Raw genomic sequence first — 21,615 nt, 5'->3', positions numbered from 1 at the left:
AATTAAAAAAAATATTTTTTTTTATGCGGTCAATAGGGACCGCATAAAAAAAGTCTCACATAGAAAATAACTCAAAACCGTACGAAATAGAATTTATTGACAACAGATGTCGGCACTTGACTGCATTGTCTCGTCTATCGTCTGTTTTACATATTTTTGTCCAGGTGGTGTTTTGTTGACTTAAAAAATAAATTATTTCATTTTTCGCATATTCATGCAATAATATTACTATAATAAGTTCATTTATGCTATAATAAGTTTATTTAGCTATAATAAGTCAACGTGAGACATGACAAATCGCACGAGACTAGTCGCCAACTATACCGCACAAAAAAAGACTGCATAAAAACAGGTTTGACTGTATATATAAACAAAGAATGATGGTGATAATCTGTATTCATTTATATAAAAAGTGAATAAAAAATCAGAGAAACAATTAGCATTTTAAAGTTATTTTTTGAAATTTTTCTTACTACTATAAAAATTTGCAGCATTTAAAGTTTACTGCCTTAAGGTAATGCACTGAAAACCATAAGATCATTCTGTTAATGAAAAATGACTGAAACTAAAGAGGTTTAGATTATTAATTAAGTTTGGATTAAAGGTTTATTGTGTTCTCAGATTTTAAATTTTACTATTGAATATATGCAGTAGTTTTGAAGCTGACTTAATAAAAAAAAGTGTTCCAATTTAATCAAAAGATTTTCAAGAATTTAAAAGTTTTGAATTTTAAGTAATAATTTTTAAAAATTGTCTAAAAAGTGATTAAATTGTTAAATTTTAATCTAAAAAATTTTTATTGCCTATTTTGGAACTGTGTTGTTTTTTATTTACTTTGTTGTGTCACAACCAAGTGCATTGATAGACATTGGGCATTTTGGCATCACTCTCTTCTGTGATATCTTGTGGGCCCACAAGATATTACAGAATAGAGAGTGATACCAAAATGCCCATTGTCTATCAATGCACCTAGTTGTGACACAAAAAAACTAAAAGAATTTTATTATTATATATTTTTTTTCTATTTTATTATTAATTTTAATTGGTTGGTTAAATTTTATTATTGTTGTACATATTAAATAAATTTTGTGTTTTGTTTAGAAAGAAAACATGCACATCAGTCATTACAGCCTTCACAAAGAAGTGTTGCTGCTTCATGTATGTATATTTAAACATAACTAACTAAAATATTATTTTTTTAAGATGTGGCTTTTATAATGTATTTTAAAATATAAATCATACTTATAAATATATAGATAAGATATAGATACATATGGATAAGATATATATATATATATATATCACACGTGTGTGTGTAATTTTTTTTCTTTAAAATAAATTAAAGAAAAATTTATTTTTGTTTGTAGGTACAGTAAACCCTCAATTTAATGGATAAAAAATTTGTCCTTTAGGAAAAATTTGAAACTTTTTTTTGTTTGAGTAAAGCATGCTATAAAGTTGGAACAATAAGGCAATAAATATAAATTACTCAATGTACATTGATACATAGCCAAGCAATTGCCTTAAATACTCGGGCTATAAATCTAATAATTTTAATAATTAATGCTAAGTCATTTGCTATTAGAGATAGACATTAGGTGCCATCTCTTATCTAAATTAATAATTATAATTTAAATAATTTATTGACAAAACTATGTCTTGTCTATAAAATCATACTGCCGTTTTTGTTATCAGCTTAGAGGTATGAAGGAGTACATGTCAAGAGTTGATATTTGGCACAGAGTATTAGGTGCCCAAATCATTTGCGCATAAAAAAATTCAGACTTGTAGGTAGTCAGAGGACAGAGAACCAAGTCAAAATAAAATACAAAATGGTGACCCTCTTTTACGAACAGGCGAAACAGGCATCTCACCCCACTACAGTCAGGTGGGGAGAGTACCACCCTCAGTCATTCTAAGAAGTGACCTTAGGACTGAAAACATAGTATCTTCTATGTTAAATAAAATTTGTAATCTAATTTTGTAAATTTGGGAGTACTTCAAATATGATGTTAAAACAGGGTTATATGTCATTACAAGTGGGTTTTTTTTTAACATTATCTAGTATAGTAAAATTGTGGAACTGATAAAAATTTGATGTGTAGGGCACGGGGCGCCACTGCGTCACCTTTGCCCTTTGACCTCACTTTGCTCCTAAACTCTAACAGGGAGAGTCATCTTCTTATTTCATTCAGTTAACTTTTCGATTTGACAGCCGTGCCAATCTTGGATTTATATTATATCTCGACATTATTGTAAATATCACGTAACCAATACAAATTAAGTAAATTATTGGTTTCTCAGTTAATTTTTACCGGCAGAACAAAAGATGCAGAACATATGGTCGAGGTCAACAGACAAGGTAGGACGCGACCCAGTATTGTTTGTGCAAAATAAAAAGATAATTTCAGATGATACAATAGCCACGATTTTTTTTTTCAAAAACGGGAAATTTCCGTTAGGCATTGGAAAAAATTCAACCTGGGCCAACACTCAACAGAAAGAAATTTCTACGTTGGATAGGTTAATTTCAGTGAAAATGCATCGTGGATGACCTTGTGGTCGTGGCTGGCGAAGTTTGAACGATCACGCTCAAAACCAACAATATCGAAGAAGATTGGAGAATGAGAACAAGATCTGCCTTGAGCGTCAAAGTGATCCCGCTTAGTAGTGAGTCTCGGAGACAATCTTGTCCCAAATATGGTTTTGCCATTTTACTTGTTAAATGTTGTTATTATATGACATCTACCTCTACTAGCAAATTACTTAGTATTAATTATTAAAATTGGCAGACTTATTGCCTTAGTATTTAAGGCAATCATTTGGCTGCATGTGTATATATATATTCAGCAACGACAAGACACCTTTTTCCCCAATTAGCTCATTCAGAGGTTTACTGTATTTAGTTTTTTGATGTTAATTTATAGGAAAAGTTTTGTTTTTATCTTTTAAATTAACACCATTGAAAATGCAAATTGAAAGCCAAAGCCAGAAAAAGTTTTTGTCTGTCACTCAAAATTTCTGGAAAATTAAGTCAAGAGGTGCTCAGTGGAATTTTTTCTGGTTGCGTAAAATGTAGATGTTGGCCAATCAGATTCCTGGGAGTGATGATGTGTTTACAACGTCACTGACATTGCTGCTGTGCTGCCTGAGGCTGAAAACAAGAAACCGATTGAGCTTTTATTCAAATTTATGACAAAATATTCTGTGCAAAAAAAAGTTACAGAGCTGAAATAAAAGACACTTGACAACCCTAGGCCTTAAAAAGCACACTGGAATGGAAAACTTTACTTACTCGTAGTAATACTGCCAATCATGCAGATGAAATTCTTTAATCAGGCTTCCACTGAAACCAAGCTGCTCACAAGCTATAAACAGCTTCCTCACCCAAATCTTAAGCTTCTTCAGATGTCATCGAAACACCACACATACAGTTAAAAATTGAGCAATGTATAATTGGTAACACCACAAAAGAATCTATGTTTGGCTTGAATTGGTGGGAGTCAGAATGAATGTACATGTAGCGCTGCTAGTAATGTGAACTTTTTGCAATTTTACCTGCGAAACACTGAATTCATACTGAACGGAAAATTGCCATTATGGTTCAGTTAGCTTTTTTTTCTGTAAGTGTGACCCCAGCCTAATGCAAAACGCACTAGCATCTGTCACTTGCAAAACCATCTTTACATTTTTCAGCATGTTCTATAGTATTTAGTGTCTTCTAAAGCAACAGTAATGTGTAAATGTCTCATGGTACTGACAAGGAGAGGGCCAGACATTCAGGTCTGATTTGGATGAAAATTGGCAAGCACATTGTCCTAATCACAAACAACTCCTTGTCCAAATAATAGGACCCACGTTTCAAGTGTTTCCAAAAGACTGGCCTCTGAAAATTGAGTGTTTTGCTTATAAGTCTTTGGAAGATTTATGTCTGTTCAGAATGATGATAGCCACTTGGATAAGATGCTAGCCATTGGACTTACACGATGTAGGTTTGAACCTTTGCAATTTTTTTTAATGTGTAACAAAATTATTTTATTATTTTATCATATCATTAGCATTATTATTACTATTATTGTTCCTCATGTTTAAAGCTTGTCACAATTTTTAATCTCTTGTTTTATATCATTTAGCAAAAACAATGTCTCTGTAGATTAAATTCTTGTATGTTGTTAAATAAAAATTTTATTTCATGAAGAAATAAAATTTTTCTTCGTATCCATTTTCAGATATCTTCACTCTTGGTTTAATACTATGTCACCACAAGCAAATAAGATTCAGACGTTACTGCTCGTGAACAAAAAAGACAAGTCTGATACGAAAATAGGATAGCATAGTTGCAGCATTTTTATTATTGTTTTTACAATTGTTAATGTTATGGACATTTTCTTCATGCACTCATGTTTGTTACATTTCAAATGTAATAATACCATTAGATCTGAAAATAAATATGAAGAAATGAAAATTTTATTTGACAACATACAAGAGTTTAAATTTACAGAGATTTCATTTTTGCTAAACAAGAAATGATGTCACATTTTTTAAATGTCTTGTTTCATAAGCTTTAAATGTGTGGAATAATAATAGTAATAATAATGCTAGTGTGATACAGTAAAAATATAGAATAATTTTGTTACACATTAATAAAAAGAATTGCAAAAGTTCAAACCTACATGGTGTAGGTCCAATGCCTAGCATCTTACCCAATTGGCTATCATCATTCTGAGGAGACATAAAAACTTTCAAAGACTTATAAGCTAAATGCTCAATTTTCAGAGGCCCATTTTTTGAAAACTCAAGAAGTGGGGCCTATTATTTGGACAAGGAGTTGTTTGTGTTTAGGGCTACATGCTAACATTTGGATTTGGAGCCCATCTGCTCCTTGTGAGCAGAGTGAAAGAGAAACAAGGAAAAGTCTTTTACCATGCAATTGATAAATATCTTATAGACAAATTTGCAAAGAAGTGAATAGGTCTGAGACTGCAGTAGCCAAATGTTATTAGAAATGAAGAAAGTATTACAAAACCTTAAGGGCAGTAAAGACACAGCAATTTAATGAATGTGACAAAGATGTGTTTCTGAGCCTAGTGATCAAGGAGGAACTTGAGTGTTTGTAATGTTGCAGCACAAATTCAAAAGCCAGTGTCCCATATGTCTACCTGGATGAAAAAAAGAACAGAGCAGTTTAATGGATTAAAGCAAAATGAAATCCAAACTAAAAGTGACCTTTGAGCTCATGACAGCTTGGCTAAAATGGGTAAAGAGTGTGATGAACTGGACAACTGAATGGGAGGAAGTTGTATTTTCTGATGAAAAGAAATGGATTTTGTAAGGACTAGATGGTTGAGCTATTATTGACAAAATCTAAGGAAGAACAAAGAAACAAGACTGAGCAGACAGCAAGGTGGAGGAAGTGTGATAGTGAGAGTGATTTTGCTTTATGTGGATAGATAGTGTTTAAAAATGGTCATGTGAACTCTCAACATTGTGAAGAGATATTTCAAGACAATCATCTAATGTTTGGACCTGTAAGTGGAGGGCCAAATTGACGCTTCAGCATGACAATGACCAGGTGCATATATCAAGATCAATTTAAAAATGTCTTTCTAAACAAGGTGTTGCTGTTCTTATATAGCCATCTAGAAGCCCAGACCTAAATCCAATTGAAAATATTTGGTATTTAGTCACACACTGTGTTTATGCAGAAAATATGAAGTTTAAACACATTAATGATTTGAAATTAGCTATATTGGATGCTTGGGATAAAATAAATTATTACTGAATCTAAAATCTTGTAAAATCAATGTCAAAACATACATTTATTATGATGCTGAATTATATTAAAATGTATCAATTATTATATATATATTATTCAAAAATTTGAATAACATTAATTTTTTTCAGCAAAAATTGGATAAAAATCTAGACATGGCATTGTACACTAAAAAATAATCAACATATCAATATGAAAATTTGTGTGATTTGCATTTATCATCAATATGTCATCCACATATTGTTTATAAAACTTTATGCCTGTAATTTCATTGATTGTTTGATCTATATCTACCATAACAAGTTCTTCTAGTTTTGGGCCTAGCAGAACTTGTTATGGTAGATATAGATCAAACAATCAATGAAATTACAGGCATAGAGTTTTATAAACAATATGTGGATGACATAATTATACTATATGATTAAGAAATAATAAAATTAGAAGAAATAGAAGAAAAAATTAAATTTAATATTATCATTTAATTTGTTTAAGTTGAGAAGGAGACAAACACAAATAAATTACCTAGACATTAAATTAACCAGAAAAGCAAAGAGAATTGACTTTGAGCCATAGACTAAATCATGCAAGATCAGGAAGGTGATAAGCTACAATTCAAACATCCCACAGTACATAAAAGAAAACATATTCAACATGAAATATAAAAAAAATCATGAACAGAACAAGCTCACTACAGAAGAAGTAAAAACATCTTAATGAACTACGAACTAAATTTCTATTAAACAGCTACCCACAACGAATAATAAATAACTGGGAAAGTAAAATCTACAATACAAGACTGGAAAATAAACAAAACAAAGATAAAAGCAGATTAAGATAGATATCCTTCCCCTACATTCGTGGCTTCTTCGAACAGATAAATAAAAGTTTTGATAAAATAAATATAAAACTGGCACCAACTTATAGAAACTTACAAAAAAGAATCTGGCAGACTAAACCTGGCATAAATAAACAACCAGATAAATACAGCATTACTGACATCGTTTACAAAATACCTTGCGCATGTGAATCACCAAAAGCATACATTGGAGAAACAAAAAGAAGATTGGAAACAAGATTAAAAGAACACATTTGCAGATTTAAAATATAATAGAAAATAAACTCTGTTTTTTACAAACATTGCACAACTCATAACTGCAGCATAGATAAAACTGATGTTAAATAGTACAGAAAAAAATTGGTACAAAAGAAAATTTAAAGAAAGCTATGAAATTACTACAGACAAAAATAATATTAACAAGAACCTAAGCATAGAAATTCATAAAAGCTGGTTACAACTTGTACGACTCCGGCTGAAGTGTACAATTTGTTTTAAAAGACACGAGAAGGCAACGATGATAAAACGACTGAACTAATTTTTAATTATAACAAAAAGACTATATACAGTGGCTAAGCAGCCATCTTTCTTCTTCTTCTTCTTGTCGAAAAAAAAAACAACTAGTGCCCCCTGCTTTTTTTTCTCGCCTCCTCGCGGGATTTTCTCTAAAAAAACTTCTTACATCTCGGCTACGACTGCTTTTATACAAAACAACAGCTTTTGTTTAAAATTATCTTCTAGAGACATTAGTAACAGTTATTTTTTGTTCGTAGCTTCATTTCCACGTTGTCCTTCTCGATCGGTTCTTTGATGATAAGGACGGATCTGACTCACGTGTACGATCCTGTTGTCATCATCTTGAATTCCCTCAATAAGATAGGTGACGGGATTTACCATCTTCTTTACTATATATGGGCCTTTCCATTTGTTCTGAAATTTATGTCTGTTTAAACGACGGTACAATACTAAGTCGTGTTCCTTAATCTTCGATTCGTGCTTATTTTTGTCAAAAGATGTTTTATTCTGATCATGAGCTTGAGCAAGATTTTCAACTGCTTGTATCCGATTAATAAACAGTTCAGTCAATCTATTCTCAGCTTCTTTCAGAGTTTGTCCTTCCCCTAATCTTTGTGTTTCTGGTGTTCTTGGCTCAAAACCATGGAGCAAGTAGAAAGGACTTTGTTGAGTTGACTTGTGCTTTGTTGTGTTATAAGCAAACACTGCTGTTGATACATGTCTTTTCCAAGCTGTGATATCGTCGTTAGAATATTTCCTAAAGATGTCTTCTAGAGTACGGTTTGTTCTCTCCACAAGTCCGTTTGCTTGGGGGTGGAAAGCGCAAGTTCGGATATGACGAACGCCATGGTCCTCCAAAAAGTTCTCAAAATCTTCGGACACAAAAGACGTTCCTTGATCCGAAATGATCGTCTTTGGAAATCCATACACATCGAATACACTCTCTTGTAAAGCTCTCAATGTAGTTTCTGTGCTTAAACTACTCACAGGGATAGCGATTAAATATCTGGTAAAATAATCTATGCACATCAAAATCCATCTTTTTGAATTTCTCGATCTTGATGGGAGTATTCCAATATGATCAAGACCCAACATTTCAAAGGGCCGTGACGGTACGTCCTTTGTTTGTAAGAAAGCTTTGTTTTTTGATGGATAATCATTATTCATTTGACATACTTGACAACTGCTAACGTAACTCTTAACCTCTTTCACTATATGTTCCCACCAATAGTGATCTAGGATTCTTGACAAGGTTTTCTCTGCATTAAAATGGCCAGCTAAAATATTGTCGTGATTGGCTTTCAAAACTTCAGGCTTGAGCTTCTCTGGTACAACAAGTTGTAAATGATTTCTATCTTGAACATCGTAATGATATAATATGTCATTTTGTAGCACAAAACGATTCTTTGTAGAAGTACACTTACGTTGTTCTTCTAGTGAGAGATTTTCGTCTTTCAATATTCTAATTATGCTATCTAATTTTGGGTCGTCGCTTTGATGACGTTCGATTTCACTAGAGATTCTCCTCTCCAAGCTCAGCATTTGTACGTTTAATTCTGGGATTGGATTTCTAGATAAAATGTCAGGTAGTACGTTGGTAGCTCCTTTCTTATGCTTAACGTCATATTCATATTCCTGTAACTCTAAAGCTATGCGAGCGAGTTTGCGTCCAAGTTTTCTTTTAGCCTTTAAACAACTGATTGCCCAATTATCAGTGTATAGGGTAAATTTCTTTCCAACCAAATAATGTCGAAATCTTTCACAGATGGCCCAGTGTACTGCGATCCCTTCGAGTTCGGTCGAATGAAGAATGCGTTCTGTATCACTGGTACTTCGACTTGCATATTCCACAACAACTTTCTTTCCATTTTGTTCCTGCACGAGTACTGCTGCGATACCTTCTTGAGAGGCATCAGTGTGTACCTCAGTTAGAGCATCAGGGTCAAAGTGGGCAAGTATAGGTGCTTCCCTCAGACACTGAATCAATCTATTAAAGCTATCTTGAGTTTCTTCGTTCCATTCATAGTTGTTTGCTTTCATCATTCGTCTTAATGGTGCTGAAATCAAGGCATAGTTTGGAATAAACCTCCTGTAGTACGACATAAGTCCCAGGAAAGATTGTAACTGTTTCTTGGTCGTAGGAGTTTTTATGTGACTAACAGCCTCTGTTTTCTTTGGATTCGGTCGCTTGCCATCTCCATTCACAAGGTATCCCAAACAAGAAATTTCCTTTAATCCCCATTGGCATTTCTGTGGTGATATCTTTAAATGAGCTTTTGCTAGTATTGTTAGTACTGTTTTGATTAAGTTCTTGTGGTGTTCGTAATCTGATGAAAACAGAATGATGTCATCCAGGTAAACTAATATTCCTTCTTGTCCTTGAAACAATTCTGACATCGCCCTCTGAAAAGTGGCAGGAGCGTTACATAACCCAAACGGCATTTTGTTAAACTCATACAATCCGTCTGCTGTAATGAACGCTGTCTTATGTATATCTTCTTCTGCCATCGGAATTTGCCAGTAACCACTCTCAAGGTCAAGAGACGAAAAATATTTGGCGTTATGCAACTTATCTAGAATATCATCTATTCTTGGTAATGGAAATGAGTCGCGTTTTGTCTTGCTATTCAGATCCCGATAATCAATACAAAGTCGTATTTTTGTCGTAACATGGTGAGGTTGTTTGGCTAATACGACTGGAGATGCATACTGTGAATTTGACTTTCGTATAATGTTTAACGAAAGCATTTCCTTTATTTTTGCATTAATAAATTCTCGATCACTCCAAGAATAATGGTATGGTGTTTTTCTTACCGGCGTTTTGTCTGTCAGTTCTATACGATGATGAACTCTATCATATTCTCCCGGTTCATTTTGCAATATACGGTCATATTGTCTAATTAGCAGTTCAATTTCCTTCCTTTGTTCTTCATTTAAAATTAATTCCTGGCTCTCTGTACTCTGAAGTATGAACTCTTCTGGGTTTGGTAGTTCGTCAAATTCTTCAGAATGGGGATAATAGTTCCACTGATCTTCAAACTTAGTCTTACTCTCCGTTGTATGTATTGCTACAGCACTAGGAAGTAACAAGCATAATTCTTGTGTTGATTCTTCAATGGGAGGTTGTGCTGGAATCACATTACCATCTCTTGTGACTATTTCACATTTATCTTCCTTCAATGTCATTTTCACTCCTGCTTGGCCAATCCAATCTACTCCCAAAGTCAAAGGGACTGGGTTGTTCTCGAACACTGCTGTTTTCACTGTGGTGACTTGTCCTTGCAGCCGAATAGGTAGATCAACAAATCCAATTGGTTTCACCTTTGTCATGCCGATACCAGTGAACTCAGTGGTGTCGTCATCTAACATCCTTATACCAACAGGTAACTGATCCCGACGAATTATTGTACGACATGAACCTGTATCAACAAGGGCTCTTATCTTTCCTATCATTAGCACTTCAACATTAATATATGGGCTATGAACTTTAGAACTGTTAGCATTGACGTTTAAAGCGCTGCTCGTTTGTTTTTGTTTCTTGCTGTCTTTAATCTCTTTTGTACTTCCTCTTTCAGCTTTGTATTCATTGGCCTGTGCACTATTTTCATTTGGACATGTCTTGGCTAGATGTCCTAACTGTTGACATTTGTAACATCGGGTCATTTGTAAAGGCATCTGAGCATTCCACTTGGGGTCTCTTCTTATTGACTTCTCGTCTGTACGTTTAATAGCATCACCTGCAATAGCCGGATCCTTTACTCGAGCATTTGTATTATTTGGGAACTTATGAGGTTGTTGAACTTGAGTCTTCATATGCATCCTGACCTCAGTCTCTTGCTCATCTATCTTGCGCGCTATACGCTGTAGTTCTGCAATACTGTGCACATCATGAGTAGCAATAGTAACTGTGTGTTGTTTATTTTTTATTCCATCCAGCAAATAATCAATTTCGTCAGCTTCAGTAACATTTACAGGACAGTTGGTACGTAACAAACACAGCTTAGCATAGAAATAATCTGTGAGACTCTCATCATGTCTTTGTTCTCTTTCTTTCACTCTGTCACACCACCTTCTCAACGTCAGTCTTTTACCAAATTCGCTTTTTAGGCTTGTTTTCCACTCAGTCCAATTGTTAAGCTGGTAACCCATTGCTTTATGCCAGTTTTTTGCTGCTCCTCTCAGTTTGCTGATGGCTAGCGGAAGAACTTGGGTCTCAGTTAGTCTCTGTTGATTTCGAGTCAATTCAATATAATTCAACCATTCGTCAGCACTCTCTGTAGTAGTACCGCTAAATTCAGGAAGAGAACTCGTCAAATCAGGTACAGTTTGTACTTCGATAACTGTCTCCTTTGGGTTTCGCACTGTCTGTTGCTGGTTATCTATTAATAATATTACTTTTTCCATTAGCGTTTGCATCATACTCATAGGATTTGAATTTACAGCTTGATCTTCAGAAGGAGATTCATTAACGACTTCTTCCTCCGTTGCCTGGCTAGCCTTGTTAACATACTCTTCTTCACTTAACATTGCACTAGTTAGTCGTTCTATTAATTCAGATTTTTTACCGACTCGTGATAATTGCCTTTTCTCCAATTCCTCTCTCAAATATTCAATGGTCCTTCCTTCTAAATCATGTTTAATTTCTTCAACCGTAGACATGTTAGCTTCTAACCAAATCACGGTCGTCAACTTAAATTCTTTACTTTTTTCTAATATCGGCGCTAAATCTTTAAGCTATTGCTTCCTAGAGTTAGCTCTTAAACTTTTCTATAACTTTGATTCGGTTACGACCAAAATTTTACACTTTTAGCTTCAATCTTAAACTTCAAGACTTCCTACCTTCGTCCGTGCGCCTTACTCGTTTCGGCTCGTTTCTTGTAGACGTGGTTGGTAGTGGCACATCAGCTAATCCTGTCGACTGCGCCAATTCTTGTACGACTCCGGCTGAAGTGTACAATTTGTTTTAAAAGACACGAGAAGGCAACGATGATAAAACGACTGAACTAATTTTTAATTATAACAAAAAAGACTATATACAGTGACTAAGCAGCCATCTTTCTTCTTCTTCTTCTTGTCGAAAAAAAAAACAACTAGTGCCCCCTGCTTTTTTTTTTCGCCTCCTCACGGGATTTTCTCTAAAAAACTTCTTACACAACTATTAAATAAAATATCTTAAAAAGTATATTTATACAGTTGTAGGCATGGCTGTGTCAGCATTCTGAGAGGGAGAAGTTACACGCTGTGAGACATGCGGGGGAAGCAGTCAAGTTAGCAGGGAGGGGAAAGTAAGTGGGAAGACATAATGCGGAAGGTGCCGGACAGATGCCCACCAGATACAACATATGTGTAATTTCGTAACAGACTGATGAGGGGCGAAAGCCCAAAACGCATCTCTGTAAAGATTATGGATTAAATAGATGAATTGCCAAGTGTCTATAAATTCACCAAGTCATGACACCAAACAAAACAAGAAAAAGAAGACACTGTTTCAACAAAACAAATAAATACTAGAACATATCAAACAATAAATCACAAAACAATTAAATAAACAAACAGATACTCCCAACATCATCCACAATCACATAATCCTTCAGGCTCATCAAGATATTTGCATTAACAATACTGTTCTTACCACACTATTTTCACAGATGCTAACAATATCAACAGTTATAGACCTGAATCTATTTCAGATAATAAATTTTATATTTTCTCTCTTCTGTCCCAGGAAGCACTCACAAAATTTATAGTCAGTGACCCTACACTATGGCGTAAACTAGCAGTGAAAACACAACACTATGTGAACATATTACCAGATTGTACTCTTTCTATTTCTACACACTCAGACATCCACACACTAGTCTATGCTGGTACAGTCACATTAGTGACTTACCATGGACTAAAAGTGCATCCACGGACAGAAGCACACAAATCAAAACCTCTTCAGAAACCTACCTGGCAAAGAATAGAACCACAAATAAACAATATTAGACAGTAGCTAGGCAAGCTGACACAATATGCTTAATTACAAAACAACAACTACACTAATGGAACAACTAAAAAAATTTTCAAGAAATTTAAAACACACACACAAAGCATGAACAACACAATGTCCACATCTCGGAATACATTGATACACAAAAACAAAAACTTGCAGCAAAAGCATGATGACAGAAACAATACAAAATTTGCTCTGTATAGAAACAACAAAATAAATTATTCACAAACAATGAAAACTTTTCTATAGACAAATTAATACTAAATGCACTACTGATTACCAACACAATTGCATGCCAACTGAAGAAGAACTCGCAAATTATTGGTCTTCTCTTTGGTTTACTGCTGTCAGGCACAATGCTGATGCAGACTGGATTAAAGAGGAGAGCAGACATGCAGGACACACCTAATATGCATTGTGTTGAAAATCACCAACAATCTACAAGGTGTGCCAAATTTTCTCATGCAGGACATTGTCTACGTGAAAACAATAACACCAATGACCTTGCACAGTACAGACCAATTAAACCTGGTACTCACATGCGGAAACGGACAATGGAAACGGTTGCCATTCCATCGTCTTTCCATGTTGTGTGTACTCACATGTGAAAAGTATCCTAAAATTGAAGCAAGTCCCATCTGCTAGCCATAAATGTAACACTACAGTAGGTAGGCCACGTGCCAATAGTCAAAAATGGCACCTACAAGAATTGCTTTGTTATATTAATTAAACTTTCTAAGTTTGCCTACAATCTTATCTCAAATAAAAAAGCTCAAAAACGAAGAATTTGGATAGGAAAAATATTCTAAATTGTTAAAAGTTAGGAATATCAAATACTTTTGTAACTGAATTATGATTATGCCATTCTGAATACTTTATGCAGTAAGTACGTCTATTTGACGTTAATATTAAAATCTGATTGTAATATAGCATATAAATGAAATATAACAGTGTATTAGTATATAAATAAAGCTTTTTAGCCATGCTGACCACCATAGTTCGAATCCCACATGATGTTTATGACAACATTGTCAAACAGGCTTCCCATTGGTCTGATTTTTACCGTTCCGCTTTCTGCCACGGCAAAAGTTGAAAATTTTCAACTTTGTATTCCATTGGCTTCGATGGCAAAAATGACATCATTTTGCCTTTTTATTGTTCATTGCTGCATGTGAGTACCAGGCTGTGTGTGTCTTCCAGCACTTTAGAAGATTCTTACCTCTTGCATTGCAAACAAAATATGCAATTACAGTAGAGCGTCGATAAGTGGAATGGCCAGAAAGTGGAACGATTTTCAGTCAGACTGTGTCGTGCTGAATCGAATGTTTTTGATACTAAATTTACTTCTAAAGTATAATTTTCATGTTTTTTATATTCTTTAATATATTTATTTTGTTTGTACAAAATGCAGAAATAATTTTTAACGATACGATAGCCTCGATTATTATTATAAAAATTTTCGTTAGGCTTAAAATCGACGAAAATTCAACACGAAGCGACACGCAACGGAGAAAAAATTCAACAGGAAGCGATACGCAATGGAGAAAAATTTGAACATCGGACAGGTTAATGTATTTTTTCGTACAAAGTCAGAAACTGGAACAAATCATTAACTGGAAGGACCCCAGTCCCCAGTTGGTTCCACTTATCGACGCTCTACTGTATACTGATGAATACAACATTCTTACAGAACAACAAAAAAGGCTGCTGTAGAAACTGCAAAAGTACAAAGAACAACTACTCATTGACTCTGTCATTCTATGGCAAGTTCATAAGCAACACAGAAATATATAAACTGCATACATTTGTGAAGTACTTAATTTTAGTATCTTAGGAAACCGACTATAATTACGGTCGGTGAAACTTCCGTTAACCTAACGGGTACTTTACGCGGATTCGAGATTAGTTTTCCAGGCCTGGGCTTTTAAGCGTGCACCGAAAGATTAGTAATAATAACGATAAATACCAAGTCAAATCGTTAATAAATACCAAGTCAAAATACAAAGTCAAAAGTTCAAATATATTTAATTAATAACTAGAACGTACTACGTACAAATGTCAATAAGCCAAACAAAATTTATTAACGAAAATCAACAAGTCAACCCGACAATAAACTCAGCTACTTAGCTTAACTTAATAGTAATTCCCCTTTGAATTTCGACAATCAAATACTTAGAAACTATGAACAAAATCTCTTACTAATTAAACGTCTATCCGTCACCTCACTATACGAAGAAAACTATTTCCTCAATACTTTCGATATCGTCAAATCGTCAATCGAACTCCTCTTTAACACCTTGGATCGTTCAATTATCAATCTGGACTTCTATCAGAAAATACTTCGCTTTCGAATCTACCTCGCTCTCAACGTCGCCTGGATTTGGAATTCACCTCTCCTTCTTCGGTTAACGTACGGGTTTTATACTGTGAGGTGACGTCACACTTGAGCTGGGTTACTCCCCTTATTTACATACTTAGTTGCTAACATTAACTTTTCTTTTCTGGCAGCTTTAAGTTTCCGACAAAGCTTATAAACCGTTTACAAAATATTTATCATAATTTTCTGGGATGTTTAAGACGGTTTATCAAGTATTTCTCTACTAGTGATTGTGGGGACTCCCCCTCCATTTTTTTTCTCTGCGGACTGTTACTTCTGCCGGGCAGCGCAAGTGCGCAAGATGTTTCCTACGGCGCTTATTTCTCCGTGAGTTGTTTTATCTTCATTTTTCATTACTAACAAGAGAGTGGTGGGGAACCTTCGTCCTAAATAAACATAAACCCCAAACAAAAGATAATAAAACAGAAATAATAATAAAATAAAAATAACGTTCGGACTCAGTTCCTTACACATTGATTACAAGGCAAAGCATTCAACAGTGTCCCCCACACTTGGCAGCAGCCAATTCATCCCCAATGCTACTCAAGTGATATACAAATGGAGTTTGGTCTAGACCTGCCATGTTCAGCCCACAGGCTGCATGTGGCTCACTCAATGTTTTTGTGCAGCCCTTTTAAAACAGTAATTATCTTGTGATATTTCATTGTAATAAAAATCTATACATGTATAGTTAAATACATTAATATGATTATAACACCTTATCACATACACTCAGAAATTAAAACAGTTATTAATTAAATATTTTTTACAAAGCTTAAAATGTATGAATGAAAATGATCAGAATGTTTCTGAATTATATGAGGGACAGTGGCTTTTGGATTTATGTTTCCTTACAAATGTCACAATGAAATTAAACAAACTTAATAAACAGCTTCAAGGTGGAAACAAATTGACTGTTATGAAAATATAGAAGCATTTATAGCAAAACTCAAACGTTATGAAAGTCAGTTAAAATCAAAAACTACAATCCATCTTTCAAAATTACATAAATTTAATAGTGACAAAAACATTTTTCTAAATATGCACAAGAAATTACTAATTTACGTAGGCAGTTAATTTCAAGCGCCGATGATTTTCATATTTAAAAATTTTTGAAAATATATTTAATATTTTTGGATAAATTTCAGATACGTATACTGTCATGGCAGCACTTCCTGTTGCAGCTAGCCTCGCTCCCGACGCCTTCAGTTTGGAGCGATTTGTTATCACGTGACAACCCTACCGGCCTGGATCACATGATAAACTAAGATAACTTATACTAATATATAATAACAACTAATAATACTAAAATAACAAACAAAATACTAATACTAACAATAAAAAACAGAAATATAAAAAGATCCCTATGGGGTTAATGTTATACATACTGTAGCAAACATGGCGGGGCGTATCGTCTTTAAAAAACAGTGGGGATGCACTTTCTAACCTAACCTATTCTAATAAATTACTTGTGTTCAGTACCGTAGGTAATATTGACCACAAAAAAAATATAAAACTAAACCGTTTATTACAAAAAAAAAAAAAATCAGCCCACTCACCTTTAGTATCAGTCATTCGTCAACTTTAAAACACTTTTTTGACCGAGTATTACTATGTTTGCAAACTTCGGTATTAACCTTTTTTTTTTTTTTTTCCTTCTTCTTTTGTCAATAATTGCTTCTTTACACTGGAACAACACTTATCCTTCTTTAGTCTCTTTGCACCACTTGCACGCTTTGGTGTTGCTCCCGGGGCTGCCAGAACAGTTTCTGGCTCCTTCCATTTGGGCACAAGGCACTGCTCCTGGATAAATTCGGCTAAAATGACAACAAAAAATTTCAAAACGTTCGCCTGGCTTCAAACTAACCCATTTCAGAAACTTCCGCTTACTTACAACTGTTTCGTTGATTTCGACAGTTTTTCTGGGACCGCCAATTTTCAAATTTGTTAAATTAACAAGAGAAACAGTCATCGCGTGCCTAATGAAATTAGCCCAATCAACACCAGTACTAGAACTCACTGCAACTGCCAAACTCGAAGATTTCAATGAACTATCTATGCAAATGAGGTGCCATATGACAGTGAACATCATCCCCCACAAAATTTTGCCAAATTTACCCTTGAAACTTCCTTCGAATGCCGAAGTATTAACATTACTCTTATGACATCGGAGATAAACTGAATCAGTACCTTTTCTATAAATAATTTTACGAATGCCATTGCACCTAACACACTTCGCATTAATCAGTTGCAAACCCATCTTAATGGCGAATTTTATATCAGAAGGAATACTTACATTGATACTTAACTCCAGATAATCCATTTTCAAATAACAAAAAAATCCCTCAACGTTAAATTCCAAAATTCCATTATTAAAAAAATCTCATTTTATTAAAACCTCGCAAATACAAAATCACCACTTCAGCAAAAATCACACATCAACGGCAGAAACAAAAAAACACTACCGTCACCTGGTTCAAACTTCGCGACACTACAATTGTCCACTTCAAGATTATGGAAATGCTGCCATGACAGTATACATAAGCGAAATTTAACCATATTCTCTTATGTCCATTTGACATTGTTGTGGAACAAGCTCCAACAAATTTTCATATAGACTTAATAGATCTCCAGTCATCTTCTGAATTGAAATATAGATTTGAGGTCAATGACAAAGTTCAGTTTTATTCAAAATATATCTGTAATGATAAATTCTCTGACCTGAAAAAACTTGATAAGCATTACAGCTGCAATGGGAATCACCTAGCTTTGTGAATCTTTTCTCTCAAAATTTAAGATTGTTAAATGTAAAAGTCGGAATAGGTTGACCAATAAAAAACCAACTATGTTGTACAACATCAAAAATAAAGTGAAAAAATTATTAAAAATTAAGTGAAAAAATTGAAAAGCAAGTTTCACATTAAAATACATACAAAATACTGTATACTTGTATATATTTTGTTGTAAATAAATGTGTGGCCCACAGTGTTTTTTTATTTTTGGTTTTGGCCAGTAAGCAATTTCAGTTGGACAACACTGGTCTAGACAAATGCAAAACATTACACATTGAAAAAGAAGTTTCGAAGGAGACTTTGTACTCAAAAGTGATGATATTGAATCCATGGAAGAGGGTGGGAGTTACAAATATTTAAGATTGCAACAGGCCAAACTCAAACATACAGAATATGCACAGATTAAAACAAAGATTAATGCTCAAATACCAGAACAGATTACATGCAGTACTAAGAACACACCTAAATGCAAAACATACTATTAAAGCTATTAATGCCTATGTTGTCCCTATACTCACTCATTCTTTTGGAGTTATACAGTGGACATGCACAAATCACAAGCTAAGGACAACAAGAATAACCCTTATTGTTTACACCTAGTATCACCCCAAAATTATTCATAGAAAGACTAACTCTTCCTCATAAAGTGGCCTTGGCATAACTAATATAATTAACTTGCACTACAAACAAATTTTGATGTTGTGGGAGTTTTTCCTTTTTTCAGAAAAAACAAGAAACATCAAGATTACATAAAACTATAACTAGCATACAGTAACAACACACCTTTAAACTTACGCTCTGAGCACCTAGACATAGCTCAACACACAAATATTGTAGACACCATTAAGCAGTGATAGATTGAAAAGGCATTTCAAGGCAAGTATGCCTATGACTTGACCCAGGACTGTGTTGACAAAACTGCATCAAACTGCTGGCTGACTAGGGCTGCCTGTTTGAAAAGATTGAGGAGTTTTTGGTTGCCATTCAAGATCAGGTCATAAACACTAAAAACTACAGAAAACAAATCCTGAAGGATATATCACTTACAAATGACTCTTGCAGAAAATGTCACATTCTGCCAGAAACAATACAACATGCAACCTTTGGTTGCAAGCTCTTAGCTCAGACTATTTACATTTAGGCATTATCAAATAGGCAAATATAATACACTGAAAGCTTGCACACAAAAACATATTTAACACCCAGTTACCATACTACAAATATATTCCACAGTCAGTATTAGAAAATGAAACATAGAAAATTACTACGACAGAGCCATAATCACATATAAAACAATTCATAAAAATAGACCTGACATCATTTTCATTGACAAATGCAGTAAGATTGCTTATATAATGACATTCCAAACATTCATAACAAAAAATGTCCACACTGAAAAAAATCAAGTACATACATTCTATTCACCCAAGAAATAAGGCAACTGTGGAAGATGGATATATTGTTGTACTTGTTGTCTTCTCTTCTACTGTTGCTATGCCATATACACTACACAAGTCTAGACGTGTTAAACCTTAATAAAAACATTTACATGGCACTAAAAAAAGCTGCAGTATTAAACACATCACATTGTTAGGAAGTTTCAAGATGTTGACACACACACACACACACACACAATGTTACAATTGTTTGGGTAGCTATGCCTTGACTTTAGTTCAGTGTTAGTACTGGCACCAATATCAGCTGAGCATAACATTTGCAACATAATAATTATTATAAATAATAATATAATTAAAATAATAATAATAATAACAAATTATTATTATTATTTTAATTATATTATTATTAAACAGCTCAAATAGAAAAATAATAATAATAATAACAAATTATTATTATTATTTTTCTATTTGAGCTGTTTTCTCTATTCATTGATAACTTATGACAAAACAATTAATGAATTCTGACTTTGGAGAAGACCATTTACTTAATGACAATGATCTCTTTGTAAAATTAATCTGATTATATAATTTACATTAAAAAGAGTGTTGCTCTTCATAAATCTTTAAATCATATAATGGAAACTGATTCTCTAACATGATAGAATCAAAGATGACAGAAGAAATAAAGTTAATCAGTTTCGTTAAAATTGGTAATTTTGTTTAAAAAAATTTGATGAACTATCTCGTCATATGAAAAAGAAATTCAAACAGGAAAATAATCAAACAATACCATGCAAATAACCTTTTCACTTTCCAGCACAAATTTAATAATTGGACAAATGTTTTTGATCTGCTTTACAGATCAACTTCAGGTCTACGTATACATAAATTTATTTTTTGTTCTATTTCTGGAACATTCAAATGGAAACTTTTTATTGATCTTACATTGCAATAAGAAGTCCAGCACCCAGTCAGTTGTCCAGATGACCATTGCCCACTCACCATTATTCAGTTGATGTTGTCCCAAAAAAAAATCAGCATATAACTTTTATTTATATATAAAAATTAAATATTGTATTGTTTTAATACTAAAGATTAATGATATTTCATTATATTCAGTTATAATTTTAGATGACTTCCAAAAAATACTAATAAAGGGACATTATTTTATGTATTCATATAATTACACTTTTGTTTTACTACATTTCATATTTTAAAGATATTTTCATATACAGTGGTGCCTCATATAACGTACTTAATCTGTTCCAGGTGCACGTCCGTTAAGTGAAACGTCCATTATACGAAACTCATTTTTCCACAGAAATACATATTAAAGCATCTAATTCGTTCCGCAGCATAAAATAACCGTACTGTATCATAAAAAAATGAACATGGGGTGCGTTCTTTTATTCCTCCGCGTAACTCTTCGCGAGCGACATCCGTTTAAAAATTCCTGCGGAACGCGTTCCTAAATTCCGGTGGGAGTGCGCGCCGTCGAACGGCAAAAACGGCCGCTTGTAGCAGTAGTTTATTGTGGAAAGCAACATGGCGTCCTCCATGGCTCAGATAGTTTCGTTTCTGGGTCCATTATGTGGTTTTATGAATGAAAATTTAGAAATTGTGAAAGCGCAAGTTAGTGCACGCGGTGACGTGTCTTTACGAATTTTTTTCGAATGGTAGCCCGCATTCTAATTTTTTTCTTGGCTATTTTGAATGCGCTTTCAACAAATAATCCATTTTATGGTTAAATTTTACAATTGGGGCCCTTCTTTTGCCTTTAAAAGCTCATATTTTAGAATTATAGATTCCTTTATCACGATAATATCGATAGTGCAGGTGCCACCATCTTTCTTTCTTTCACCGTCATCCCTAAATGCCTACAAACAGCAGCGCAGTCCTGTAGTAGCAGAGACGCAGAGCGACCGCTATT

The 21,615-nt window shown here is 33.9% G+C and overlaps 1 protein-coding gene across 1 annotated transcript in view; it reads left to right on the top strand.

Moving 5' to 3' along the window:
- The window catches only part of LOC136975651 (actin nucleation-promoting factor WASL-like), an 84,374-nt gene that overhangs the window by 31,297 nt on the left and 31,462 nt on the right, over positions 1–21,615 (top strand). Inside the window, exon 5 of the mRNA XM_067270746.1 lies at positions 1,102–1,158. Coding sequence (XP_067126847.1) covers positions 1,102–1,158 — 57 coding nt within the window. The remainder of the gene's footprint in view (positions 1–1,101; positions 1,159–21,615) is intronic.

This window comes from Centruroides vittatus, unplaced genomic scaffold (assembly GCF_030686945.1).
Source record: "Centruroides vittatus isolate TY-2023 unplaced genomic scaffold, ASM3068694v2 contig_377, whole genome shotgun sequence".
NCBI classification, from domain to species: Eukaryota; Metazoa; Arthropoda; class Arachnida; order Scorpiones; family Buthidae; genus Centruroides; species Centruroides vittatus.
This window is presented reverse-complemented; position numbering and strand designations above follow the sequence as displayed.